Source organism: Vulpes lagopus, chromosome 2, assembly GCF_018345385.1.
Source record: "Vulpes lagopus strain Blue_001 chromosome 2, ASM1834538v1, whole genome shotgun sequence".
Taxonomy (NCBI): Eukaryota; Metazoa; Chordata; class Mammalia; order Carnivora; family Canidae; genus Vulpes; species Vulpes lagopus.
Window position 1 is genome coordinate 124,089,695 of NC_054825.1, and position 14,785 is coordinate 124,104,479.

Here is a 14,785-nt window from a genome sequence, read left to right on the forward strand (position 1 = left end):
CATACGTAGTGACAGCTGAATTTGCACAGATCTTGCTTAGGGTGACATGAAAGGCATGAATTTCTGCCCTTTGAAGTTCACTTTTTATTGGGTTCACAAAGTGTAATATAACTTACAACACCCGAGATTAGAATTCACTCATTATCTCTCTCCTTTGAATGTGCTTTTTCCCCTCTGCAGTTTATATGCAGGCTGGTGGAGAGGAAAGAGCACAGGAGAACATCGCTACGGCAATTATTAGCTATAATAAGGCCATATCTTACAGGAAGACAGTAAAGACCAAGAAGTGAGATTCTATGATGACCCCATCTTCACATTTAGTTAAGAGTCAAGTTAAATGATGAAAATAATGAGATACATCTTAATAAAGTCATTTTTTCTATACAAGAAATTGTACAGACCTACACTCTCCAAAAGCACTAATTATAACTAGCATGAGTCTAGATAAGTGATTTCCAAAATGATTATAAAGTGCATCCTCCTCCCCACCCTGTCCAGGAAAATGTGACCGCATGTTTGTTTGTTTGGGGTGGTTTTTTGGGTTTTGTTTTGCTTTTTGGCCAGAACTTGATTTAAGAGTTTTGTTTCTTATTCCAAAGCAGAGAAAATAAATTATGACTCAAATAAAGAAGTAAACAGGGAGTGATAATCAAAGGTGGAGGTAGATTCTCTGGGTAAAAATGGATTATCAAGGACAAGCCTATGCTCTAGTGCGACCATCTAAGAGAGGTCTGAAGCTTACAGGCCATCTCTGGAACCCATGTTCATAGTTAACACATCCCTTACTGTTTATCTGGATCTACAGCTTTTTTTTTTTTTAACCTAGGTCATATTCTTCTCCAGACACTGTAGTGTTATCATTCAAGACATTATTAATATATCATTTTATTTTTATATCTATTTCCTGATATCAAATAAAAGACCTAGGACTGGAGGAGAAAGCCAGGACATTTAATGGGACTGATGCTGTTATTTAAATCATTTCCACTGGTCAGCTTTATTGTAGTATGCAAAATTCGCTAAAAATAAATGAAGCCAATAAAAGAGTAGTTAATGATACCGTTAACAGACTCAGCATGTGGTAAAGGACTATGGATAAATAAAAAGTGTCATTTCGACTGGTTACCAAATGCTTTCTAGCCACAAAGTAAGTCAGAAGACAATTTTAAGCCAAAAGCAATGCAACTCTATTTAGTTAATTATACAGCTACTAATCATGTTCCCTATAAGGAAATGTGCCATGACCTGTATGTATGGTTAACAGTACATCCCATACAGGAGGTGAACAACAAAAGACATAGTAGAAAGAGGATTTAATGTTTGTTCAACTTTCATGACCCTTATGTTGGGGGTTCCTACATTATAGACCATTGGAAGAGTCACAAAAATTATATTATAAATTTATTATTTATAAAAAATATATAAAATTCATATTATAAATTTATTATATTATAAATTTATCTCTCTTTTTCTTTTCCACCCTCTATGGAAATTTTGAATATATATGCCCCATGGAAATATTCAATAACAGTTCTATAATCCCCGTGCCCCTGACAATTCAAAACAACCAAATTACTTTGATGATTTAAATCAGGGTGTGACTTATATTTCCCATTTAATATCTCCATCTGTGCATATACTTTCCCTATGCGTTGATAGAAAGGAAAGAGAGAAGGCAAATAATCCATACGGGGACTACTGGCCATGCATTGTTTTATGCATTATTCCACTAAAGGAATTAGGGATAAGGTTATAGGCTCATCTATCACAAGTGTTAATCCAGCGCTGTTCAGAAAAGAAAGATTGATACTGTTTTCAAAGACATTGCTTGAAAAAAAATTTTTCTGATCAGAAGCTATCCCTCTCAACCCTGGATTTCCAAAGTACTTTATATTTCTATTCTATCACTTAGTACATTCTTATTATCACTATGGTTCTAAAACTTATCACTATGGTTCTAACTCTATCACTATGGAACCTAACACTAGATTGTCGGTTCCCCAAGAGTAGGAATCCCGTCTTATTAATATACCTTCTGCAGTCTTAAGTGTGGCAATGCATACAGCTCTGGCCCTCATAAAAGTTTATGAAATAAATCAATACTCCACCAAATACACAGTAGCTCTGGAATGTCTGCATAATCTTTCATAATTTCTCCTCTAAAATAGTGTGTTATGCTATGGAAATTGCATGTATATTAAAAACATTGCACCGCCAACTTATCTGAAAAAGAAAAGTCAAACAATAAAGTAAGTTTTAGATCACTTATGAAATATCTGTAATATTCCTTTAATAAAAAGGAACCTCTTCATTATTAAGAATGACAATATTACCCAGGAATTTACAGATACCCTGTTTCTGACCTAAGATGAGAGAGAAATGCTATAGAGAAAATTATGGCCAGTATTATTATTTTATTATTATTATTATAAGCATGTTTTCATGCTCTCTCTGCCTCCAGTCTTTCCTTAGCTCTCACCCATCCTCCACAGAGATGGAATAGTCTTTCTGAAAGCAAACCTAGGAATGTTAGTCTGCCTCTTAAAAACAACAGGAGCGCAGTCTGGATTAGCTTAGACCTGGCCACATGCCATCTGCAGGGTTGGATCTACCGTAGTCCAGAGTTACCTAAAACGCTAACTTGTTTTCAGAACCCAAAAAGCATCAACAGTGTTTACAATTAGGTTAAACATAGGTTTCCTCTGTTTTTAAAGCTACTCTCTGATTTTTTTTCTGCCTTAAAAACACAAAGTCAACTTTTAAGTTTTTTAATGTTTTAAAGCCATTCTTTCTTGGTGACAGCTTCTCTTAAACACTCCCTTGAAAAAGAACAGCTTCTTCTCCTACATTCCTATCACTTTGCATTTCACTCTTTGTTTATAGGTCTGTCCCTGGAGACTACAAGGGGCTTAAGTGCAAGACATTGCTTGTGTAACTGAAGACCTAGTACTTAACCCAGTGCTGTTAACAAAGAAGCCACTATAAGTTTTTCTGAATAAATGGTTGTTGTTCCAACTGAAATACCCTCTACGAAATCTGAACAGAAAAAAAAAAATTATCGTTCACTAAAAAGAAAGACATCTAAGAAAGGATTTTAGGCAAGAAATAACAAGTGTTGGTGAAGTTATGGAGAAAAGGGACCTTGTGTACCATTGGTGACAATGAAAACAGGTGCAGCCACTATGGAAAATAGTACGGAAGTTCCTCAAAAAGTTAAAAATGGAACTACTATATGATCTAGCAATTCCACTTCTGGGTATTCATCCAAAGAAAACAAAAAACACTAATTCAAAAATATATGGGCACCCTTATGTTCACTACACTATTATTTACAGTAGCCAGGATATGGAAACAAGCCAGGTGTCCACTGATGGATGAATGGATAAAGGAATTGTGGTGGGTACATATGTACGCACACACACATACACACTCACATGGGTACCACTCAGCCATGAGAAGAACGAAATGTTGCCATTACCAACAACATAGACAGAACTCAAGGGTATTATGCTAAGTGAAACAAGTCAGAGAAAAACAAATACCACATGATTTCACTTATATGTGAAATCCAAAAAAAAAAAGTCAAATGAACAAACAAAGCAAAACTCATAAATACAGAGAACAGACTGATGGTTGCCAGAGAGGAGGTGGACAGGAGGGTGGGCACCATGGGTGAAGGGGATCAAAAAATACAAACTCATAGTCATGCAATAAATAAGTCATGAGTATGTAATGTAGAGGCTGGTGACAATAGTAAATAATATTTTATCGCATATTTGAAAGTTGCTTAGAGAGCAGACCTTGAAAGTTCTCATCATAAGAAAAATCTGTAACTCTGTATGTTGATGGATGGTAACTAGACTTCTTGGGGGTTCATCTCACAATTACATACAAATATCATTATGTTGTACATCTGAAATTAAATATCAATTATACTTCAATCTTTAAAAATTTTTACTCTTTTAGATTTTTAAGAAAATTGAAGAATTATTTTCCATTACTTTTTTTATGGGTTTTTTATCTTTAGCTTTTTTTATGTCAAAATTTTCCATTACTTTTTTTTATGGCTTTTTATCCTTAGGTTTTTTTTTTCCACTTCAATATTAATAGCATTGCTTCTTTATTAATAGCATTCTTATTAATAGCATTCTAAAATTCTTGCTGAAAACAAATAAGCTGCGTAAATATCACATAAGAAACTAATAGGTGTGGGCAGCCCGGGTAGCCCAGCGGTTTAGTGCTGCCTGCAGCCCAGGGCCTGGTCCTAGAGACCCGGGATCGAGTCCCACGTCGGGCTCCGTGCATGGAGCCTGCTTCTCCCTCTGCCTGTGTCTCTGCCTCTCTCTGCGTCTCTCATGAATAAATAAATAAAATATTAAAAAGAAATAAATTAATAGGTGCACTTTTAAAAAATTTAAAACAGGCGTTAACACAAGCCTTTAATTTAAATCAAACAGTATGTCACCCTTACACTGTTAAACCATACAAATTCTTAAAGAGTTGTTTATTTTGTTTTAACCTCAAGGCTGAGTTTCAATGATAACTAGTCTTTGTGATTGATAACTATCTTACACCACAGTAAAAATCAATATATGGTTCCATTTTGCTGATGAGGCTGTAGCCAAAAGGCCAAAATTTAATTCCTCACCTTGTGGATTCCTGAATAAGCCTGAGTATTGCTTTGTTTGTATTATTTTGTTTTCCAGTGTGGATTTATAAGAGAAAAAAATGCATTTTTAGTAAATGTGTATGTTTAAAATAACACACTCTCCTTGTCAATGCTTCATAGATCTACATGTTTCACTAAAACTTGCCAAGAGCGCTGAACTTCAATGTAAGAGTAAAGAATAGTTTTCCCAACTGTGTAAATATATTATGCTCTGGACACCCTGAACTCTTGACCTTCCCCATGAGGGAGACGCTGCTAAAATGTCAGTTAATCATAAAACAGTGCCACAATGGGTTACCCAGAAGCAGTAGGCAATTTAAAAGAGCAATTTTAACGTGCAATTGCTAAAGTATGCAGTGAAGACAATTTCTTATGATGGTATATTTTATTTCCATTTAATAAGAGAGAAAGAAACTGTATTTTCTGAGCTTCTATACCAGATGGTATACCCAGAGGAAACTGACACACAGAAGAAAACACACACACACACACACACACACACACAAGCATACTTTCTTTGATTGTTCAATGGAGTTTTTGAATTACTTCCCATTTAAAACAACTTCACATTTATACTTTTTTTTTAAATTCATAAAATGCCTGAAGAAGCATTATGTGAACAATAACATGGGTCAGGCTGTAAGCTAACACTTCAATAATCATACCCCTCAGGTGCACAGAAAAGCGTGAGGCAAGCGTAGGTGGCCACAGCCACGAGAGGCTGTAATTACCACCTCTTCTAACTTGAGAGACCCTGAAGCAGGTAATTGCACTTACCAAATGATTTAAATGTACTCTAGAAAGAAAACAAAACAAAAAAAAATAGCTTTGGCAACTAGGCAGGACATTTTCAGAAGAGGATAAAATAAGGCAATATTTTATGCTTCTTTAACTTTTTAAAACACTTAAAACACAGCATATATTTGAGTGTAGGCACACTAATCAATTGCACTTTCAATAAAGAGAAGTGGCAAACATTAAGCAGTGTTTCTCAGGGAGTTGAGTTAGCCATGCTGATACTATTTTTAAAAACATACATTCCTCCCAGATTTTACCTGTTACACTTTCATTTAACATGCCATAATCTTCTGAAAGGGGAAAAGAAATCACCCACACTAGGAGAAAGAGGGAAAAGAATCCAGGCTTTCCAAGTACCAGAAGATGTGTTTTGAGTCCTAGCTGCTCAGTTGTCTGACATTAGATAAGTCATTTTTGCTTTGTTTTTCCTGAGTCTTAAATTCACCAGCTACAAAATTGGGAAAATAATATATCTAACTCACAGGTGTGAAAATAAAGTATCATGATAGAGTCACTTCATATGCTGATTATAAAGCAATATAATAACCAATACTTCACTATGAAAATCTACATTTCCATTTTAAAATATAACATTTACTCATTAATATACAAAAATGAAACCATTTGGATTAATTTGCTGTAAAATTATTTATTGACAGATTTCTGCCAAGAAAATGAAATCTACTACTGCCAGAAATAAAATTTCAATGACTTAATAAGCACATTAAAATGGAATATTTGACTTAGAAAATAGTAATAAATACACTCTTTGATTGTTACTTAGTAGTCAAAGATTGTTCCTCTGTGATACACCAAAACAAAATAAGAATTTCTAAGAGGCAGAAAATAATCATTCCTTTGTTATTTTACAAAAAATTTATATCAGACACAAATACATAGCTGAGAAGCTTTTATACTTATTTTTAAGGCTTCCTGATTGTCATCATGCAGCTATTAAAATAGCTGTCATAGCAATCAGCATTTATTCAACCATATGATATGAATACTACAACTAGAGTGTAGCATTCTCTCAGTCTTGATTAAAATGGAATGTGGAACCAGCACTCAGAGCTTGCACAAATTAATAAAGTGAGAACTTTTCCACAGGTTATTTTTGGGGTCTCAAAGGAATCATTTCCCCAGATGGTGACAAAATTTTAGGCTTCTGAATTCACCACTGGACACTAGCTAACAACACAGTCAGCTTAAGTTGTGTTCTATTCTATGTTACAGGACAGCAGGCTGAGGCCAGGGAGGTGCTGGTTAAAGCCGAGAGATATTAAACTTGGGGAAAGGGGTATGGAACTTGAAGAAGGGAAGAAGATGGATGTCACACTTTCTCAATCAATACTGACCCTGTATTTAGATATACAATATTTATCAATTATATCCAACTTCTGCTTTTCAGAGATTGCTTAAAATGAACACAATATATATTTCCATAAACTTTCCCTCCATTTCTAATAATAGAACAAGATTAGTAGATATTCCTAATAAAACAGTAACCAGATTCTCTCAAATCCACAATCCACTTGAAAGTCAAAGCACTTTCCTTAAGCCATCAAACTATGCACCAAAGGCATCTCCTGTGGACATTTATAAATGAATAAACATAGGTGACAAAGACTCAAAACATGTGAAAGATAGTTTTAAAAACAAATATACTTTCTACAGTTGGAAGTAAAACTACAGGTGTCAGTGAGCCTGACACCATTTTATGTCACAAGGCCCACAAATTAAATGTTTCTCAAATAAAGAATTAGAAAAAAAAGAACACTATAATTCCAAATGTCAAGACATTTATAAATTTGAAAGCAACTACGAGTGTAAGTTATTTTTACTCTATCCCCTCCCACAGATACGGTTATTCTCAAAATACCTCAAAGCAGTTTATAGTCCTATTTTTACTTATTGCAGTCAATATGCATTCTCAACATAAGCATTCAATAGGGATAAATCAATGTTCATTAACATGCTGTTTTCATCCACTTAATGCAGCATAACTAGCTTTAAAACACAATCTCATATACTTGCAATCTCCATTGGCTTGTACACCAATGACCGATTTCGAGTAATTCCTGGTTAAACAAAAATCACATTATATTAACAACATATTGTGTGGTTCTGCTAAATTTCAAAGGTCTATTTTAACGAAAACCTTTAAAAGATAAGAAAACAGATGAGATATTTAAAAGAGAGAAGTTTGGGCACAGAAGTCAACAGTAAGTCATCAGTAAGAGCTAAATGATACAAAGAGCCCAAATGTCCATCGACTGATGGATAAAGAAGATGTAGTGTATATACATACAATGGAATATTACTCAGCCATAAACAGAATGAAATCTTACCTTTTTTTTAAAGATTTTAATTATTTATTCATGAGAGACACACAGAGAGAGACAGAGACACAGGCAGAGGGAGAAGCAGGCTCCATGCAGGGAGCCCGATAACGGGACTCGATCGTGGGACCTTGGGGTCATGCCCTGAGCTGAAGGCAGGTGCCACACTGCTGAGCCACCCAGGGATCCCCAAAATCTTGTCCTTCGTAATGATGTGGATGTAGCTATGGAGTATTTTGCTAAGTTAAATAAGTCAGTCAGAGAAAGACAAATACCACATGATTTCAATCATATGTGGAATTTAAGAAACAAAACAAATGAACATAGGGGAAAGAAAAAAAGAGAGGCAGACCAAGAAACAGACTTTTAACTATAGAGAACAGGCTGCAGGTGGCCAGAGGGGAGGGGGGTGGGGGGATGGGTGAGATAGATGATGGGGATTAAGGAGGGCCCTGGTGATGAGCGCAGGGGTTTTTACCTAAGTGATGAATCACTATATTCTGCACCTGAGCCTGGTATTGCACTGTGTATTTACTTGCTGGAATAGGACAAAAACAAAAAACAGAAAACAAAACCAAACAAAAACGTGGGGAGGGAGAAAAGAGATCAAAAAGAAAATATTCGAACAGTAAATCACCGTTCATTTTTTTAGTCGGTATATACCTTATAGAGATCAAATGTAGAAAGAAAGGTCATTTTATTGGAAAACATGTGTGGGCAATATCCTCAGTAAAACGAACTCCACTGTTCATCTTTTTACGTTAACATGGGGTATTTAATTTTGGAAGACAGAGTGAGCTATCCTCCAGTTTCCACAAGGTCTCCTCCTTTTCAGATTAGTTCTTTGACAAGCTGAGGTTGTGGAGGCCACGTGTCCCTCCCTCAGAAAAGTCACCTACTACAACCAGAACAACCTGCCACATAACCCAGAGTGAAAAGACTGAGTTGTACAGAAACTGTCAAAAGCGAATTGTGTGAATTAGGTTGAGCCATGGAGACGTAAACAATGTCTTCTAGGTCAAGCTGCCTATCAACCACACAATCGATGTACGATACCAAGCAGCAAATTAGTAAACTCTCTGCTGTCGAAATCTCAGACTAACAGTTGAGCAGTTAAACTCCCGGTGAGCATCTTTCAATATAAACATATAAAATGTATGCAGGTAAACATTAATATATTAAAATTGAGCTGGATTTTAAAATATTTAAAGATGGCCGGATATCAGGTAATTTCAAGGGTTTTGCTTTGATTTTAGATCAGTTCTCTTGGTGAGTAGCCCTGGAATACTGTAAAAACAAAAATACTATAAACGTCAAACACATGTTCAAGGAACAAAAGACATTTTATAGGCATTTACATGTTCATAGTTCCCTACAGTATTAGTTTTCGATTTTCAGAGCCTAAATCATTAAATGTTCAAGACACACAGATCCATGCACCAGCTCTGCAGGTGTTTTAACATAACGCTTGATGGATTAAAAAAAAAAAAAAGGCTCTTTCTACTAAACTGAAAATCAAACTACCTTCAATAGCAAAATAAACAATACACTAAAAAACGCACTCTAATAACTGAAACAATTAAACTCGTCAGTGGCTTTTAATAAATAGCTAACAATTTCTCCCACTGTAACAATACGGCATAATTAGGAACTATGATATCTATTTTTGTTATAGTTTTTATTCCACTTTTCATCCTTTCTTTGTGCTTGGTCCACATGCTATTATTTTCATCACTTTGTCTCAGGCACGGAGGGGGCAGTTAACAAGCCTCTGTACGTCCTACAGCTGGGTTCAAGCTGCTGAGTTCATCTTCGACGACAGGTTTTGTGAACAGTTATCCCACCAAGGCCTTGTTCACGATAACTTTTTAATCTCTATTATCAGCTTTGGCCTCTGCACTGACCATCACAAAATGACCAAGGGAGACATTTCCATGTAGCCAAAAGGTATTGAGCATTTGCTTGAACTGCAGAAGTTTTCTCTCTCAACAGTGATAGTACCTTCACCGGCATCCATCAGAGATTTTGGACATGCAAGCTGAGCAAAACTGGTGCACGAGGAAGGATCACGGATTCATAATAATACTGAATAATAACAGAGAAACACTGCTCTTAAATAAGTCCAATTATGACACAAAGCTACGATTTGCCAAGTTCAATGGGACTCTTCGTGGGACTACATCATGTGCCACATAATAAGAACATTGGATATCGCGTGTATTTTGGCCGTCTAATGCTTGACTCCGCCCCTAGGCAGAGTGGCCTGCTAGCCAGTCTTACCTGCACATTTGGTTCTGGTGATTAGTGGAGGTCCTGGGAGTCCCGTCCCACCTTCTCCAGGTCTCGTAAGCAGTACGCGGATCTCGTATTCCGTATCTGGATCCAAATGCCACAACTTGTAAGTTGGGGCATTGACCGCGTGCGTTTCTGTCCAGGATCCCGATGTCATCCGGTACTCCACTTCTTTCAGAATAATGGGACCATCGCCAATGATGGAGTTGGCATTCAGCTGAATCAGCAAATATGTGGGCCCCACACCTAGCAGCTGAGGAGGAGCAATAGGTCTGGGTGGTTCTACGAGAGATGAATGTGCAATCGAATTAGTTAAAAATCCAAAATACTAAAATACCTAGATATATTAATGTCTCTCAAAGCTGAAGGGTTTCATGAATAATTTACTTAGGAGCACATAATAAGTACTTAAGGAAAACCAGAACATAAGTGATCTGGAAACTACTTTTAAAGAGCAGATACTTTCACTGATGGGCTATGACCCTTTTTACCACAAGTTTTCTTTTATTAAAAACATGTTTCTCCAGGAGATAAACTTGTACAGGCACAGAAACCAAGGGGAATAAAGGGGAAATGTTTAAAGATGGATAGCTCTGATTAGCTACTAATAGAGACAGTTGATCCCTGATATTCTGGAGGTCCTAAGACCTCTTACAAATCTCCATATTAATGAATACTGTTGTAACTCTTTATTTCATTCATGAAATATGGCAAAGGAGTGTTTTTGGCTTTGCTTTGTGTTTCCCTTCTACAGAGCTCTGCAGATGAGATAAAGAGGAAGGAACAGCAAAGCTGAACTTAGAAGCCGATGCCAAGCACTGACTTGTCTCTACACACCCACCACAGAATGTAAGAAATCGAAATTTACACCGAGGCAAAACCACAGGCATTGTGGATCACCAGCCTTTGGGAGAGCAGGTGATAAGGCAAATGAATCAGACCTTAAACCCCAATGTCAAAGATGCACTACAACTTAATTTCGTAGACCTTAGATATTTGCTTGAAAGAAGCTTTGGCAAACATTAATGTTTGAACTTATAGAAACGATGAAAGATGAATGAGGGTCCTCCGCCTTTTTTGTTGAATTTAACAAGGATGGAGCTGAACTCGATACTGGACTTTACGGAGGACTGCGTCGCTCTAGCTCTGTCCGTGTGGCCTGTCCATGGGGAACCCCATGTCAGGAAGATGCTCCCGTCACTACACTGGGGTCAGATCCTTCCTTGAATCTCTTGAACGACGCTTCTCGGGGAAGCCAAATGACTTTAAAAGAAACTGTTAATGTTAACAAAGTGGTAACTGCCCAACTATTGCTTTAAAGGTTTGTGTGCTCATATGTAGAATTTGAGAAACAAACAGATGAACATATAGGAAAAGGGGGACAAAAGAGAGGGGAGAAAACCATAAGAGTCTCCTAACTATAGAGAACAAACTGAGGGTTGATGGAGGGAGGTGGGCAGGAGATGGGCTAACGGGTGATGGGCACTAAGGAGGGCACTTGTTGTGGGCCCCTGGGTGTTATACGTAAGTGATGAATCGCTAAATTCTACCCCTGAAACCAACATTACGCCATATGTTAATGAACTAGAATTTAAATAAAAATAGGGGTAACTGTTGGCAAGGCGAGAAATATATAGTCACTTTCTATATTTTCTGTTCAATTTTCATATAAACCCAAAAATCTAAGAAATAAAGTCGATTATTTAAAAAAAAAATATTTGTGCATGTGTGTGTTTTAAGAACTAAAGCCAGGGACCCCTGGGAGGCTCAGTTTAGCGTCTGCCTTTGGCCCAGGATGTGATCCCGGGGTCCTGGGATCGAGTCCCACATTGGGCTCCCTGCATGGAGCCTGCTTCCCCCTCTGCCTGTGTCTCTGCCTCTCTCTCTCTGTGTCTCTCATGAATTAAAAAAATGTATATATTAAAAAAATTTCCTTCCTATAATTTGCTTTAGCTTTTTATTTTTTTTAAAGTTTTTTTTTTTATTTTTTTTATTTTTTTTTATTTTTTATTTATGATAGTCATACAGAGAGAGAGAGAGAGAGGCAGAGACACAGGCAGAGGGAGAAGCAGGCTCCCCACAGGGAGCCCCATGCGGGACTTGATCCCAAGACCCCCGAGGTCATGACTGAGATGAAGGCAGACACCCAACTGCTAAGCCACCCAAGTGTCCCTAAATTTTATTTTAAGTAATCTCTACACCCAACGTGGGGCTCAAACTCACAAGCCCAAGATCAAGAGTCACTCCACTAATGTGAGCCAGCCAGGTGCCCCAAAGGAGGGCTATTAAACACAAGCACACACTGCTTCCTCCTTTCCTTCAGTAGGGATGGACTGGAGAAGATACAGAGAGAAGGAAGGTATAAAAGGACAGCCAATATCATTCAAACTGGATTTTCTATTTTAACGGCAACACATGCTTGGACTATACAATGCAAAAAAAAAAAAAAAAAAAAAAAAAACCCTCATCGACAGGTTTTACGTTCTTCTGGTACAGGTTTTTTTTTTTTTTTTTTTTTTTTTTTAATGATAGTCACACGGAGAGAGAGAGGCAGAGACACAGGCAGAGGGAGAAGCAGGCTCCATGCACTGGGAGCCCGATCCCGGGTCCTCAGGATTGCGCCCTGGGCCAAAGGCAGGCGCTAAACCGCTGCGCCACCCAGGCAGGGATCCCCTCTGGTACAGGTTTGAAGGAAGCAAGGGTTTTCGGCTATAGCCCAGGATTTCCTTTCAAACCCTAAGACTAAAACAAGTATAGTTTCCATTTTATGAACCTCTGAATTACAAATATCTCTAACATAAGGAATAAGACCAGCTGGACGAGATCTCTGCGTACTAAAGTCAACTTCAATAGTGTTCCTCCAAAATTCATATGACAAATATTTACTGAGTGACCACTAATCGCTAGTCCGTTCTCTATATACTGGTTATTCATATACTATGGCAAGGGAGACATCGTAACAACATATCAAAATATTCATTTTTTTGGAAATGAGAATTATGTAGAAAACAGCATTTTATGGTGAGAGATGGTAGCTACACTTGTGGTGAGCACAGGATAAAGTGTAGTGTAGATTTGTGGAATTGCTCTTTTGTGCACCTGAAGCCAATAAAACATCGTGTGGCAACGATACTCAGATAAAAATTAAAATTAAAAAATAATAATAACATTATAATAATTGAGTAACATCAATTTTTTTCTATCCAAAATCATTTGAAGCATATTGTTAGTCCCATCAGTAATTATAGCTCATTATGGCAATAGCTTTCAAACTAGTTATCAGTAAAACCATAAGAGCTTGTGCTTCACTATGCTCATGTTTAAAACGAAAATAAAACTAAGATTATATAAGATAATGTATGTACTACGGAAAATCTACACGTAGAATGATTTCTCTTTCTATGAAAAAGTAGTTTTTAACACCCGGTTTACAAACTTTACAAAATAATCTGTTCTTGATGGTCTAAAGATTACTTCAACAATATAGGGTCAAAATTGTGTAGAGGGTGAAGCATTCCAATCTTCACAACTGACTTCAATTGAGAAGTTATAACATGAAAAGTTTAAACAAAACCAAAATAGTGGGGATCCCTGGGTGGCTCAGCGGTCGAGTGCCCGCCTTCGGCTCACAGAGTGATCCTAGAGACCTGGATAGAGTCCCCCATCGGGCTCCCTGCATGGAGCCTGCTTTTCCTTCCTTCTACCTGTGTGTCTGCCTCTCTCTTTCTCTCTCTCTGTCTCTTATGAATAAATAAATAAATAATTTTTAAAAAAAACAAAATAGTTAGAATTTTCCTTTATCTGCTAAAGAATGACAAAACTAGACATTTCCTATCGTGGAATTTTACCAACTAACCACTTTTATATTTCAAGTTTACAAAAGTCTTAGTAGACAGAAAGAGAAAGTTGATGTATTTTTTCAAACCTTATACTCAAAGGAAACTGAATAAAGAAATGAGCATAATAGAAAAAATGCAAATATCTTCCCAGACTATCTAAATGTTGCACATATTTTAAGAAGCAGTCTGTGTTTTGCGAATAAACTGAGTTGCCTCATATGTGCAATGTTTGTTTTCATTCCAGATGGCTCATATACTGACTAATTTAAGTAGTAAATGAAGTTAAATCCACAGCCTAGTGGGGTTCTAACCCAGAGCCGCAAGGCCTCACACACATCACAGCAGAACCACAACCAGAAGAGGTCTCATATTTAACATGATGGAGTGATTTGTCAAACGAATTATGAATAGCAAACCTTGGTTACTCTATAAATTTACGAGTATTCGGAAACCTGAACTAATAGCTGTATGCTGAAGGATTAATCTCAGCCACCAAAACTCTGCCCGCCGTTGCTGTGGAAAATAAGAAGCGAAAGAGAAAGCAGAGCAGAAGGGAGAGAAGGAGAGGGAAAAAGCTACAACAAAACATATTGATAGAAACAAATGAAAAAGTGAAGTGTAGTATTTCTTCTGTCATTTCTGTCCATTAAGGAAATGACACCTAAGAGAAAATGAAATTTGAAGTCAGGAGATTCTAATTTCACGAAATGCACACGTGAATAGCTGGGTAAATACGAATGTGTTATTTAACTCCCTGACATTACAGTTTCTTCATTGGTAAACCGGGTATTACTCTAAGAAGTGCTAAAGACTTACATTTCTAAATGTGTCAACAAGCCCCATATTTG

The 14,785-nt window shown here is 36.9% G+C and overlaps 1 protein-coding gene across 3 annotated transcripts in view; it reads right to left on the minus strand.

Annotated features, from left to right (window-relative positions):
• The window catches only part of PTPRK (protein tyrosine phosphatase receptor type K), a 553,399-nt gene that overhangs the window by 211,938 nt on the left and 326,676 nt on the right, over positions 1-14,785 (minus strand). For all 3 annotated transcript variants that reach the window (XM_041730420.1, XM_041730427.1, XM_041730431.1), the window contains one exon: positions 10,087-10,380. In XM_041730420.1, coding sequence (XP_041586354.1) covers positions 10,087-10,380 — 294 coding nt within the window. The remainder of the gene's footprint in view (positions 1-10,086; positions 10,381-14,785) is intronic.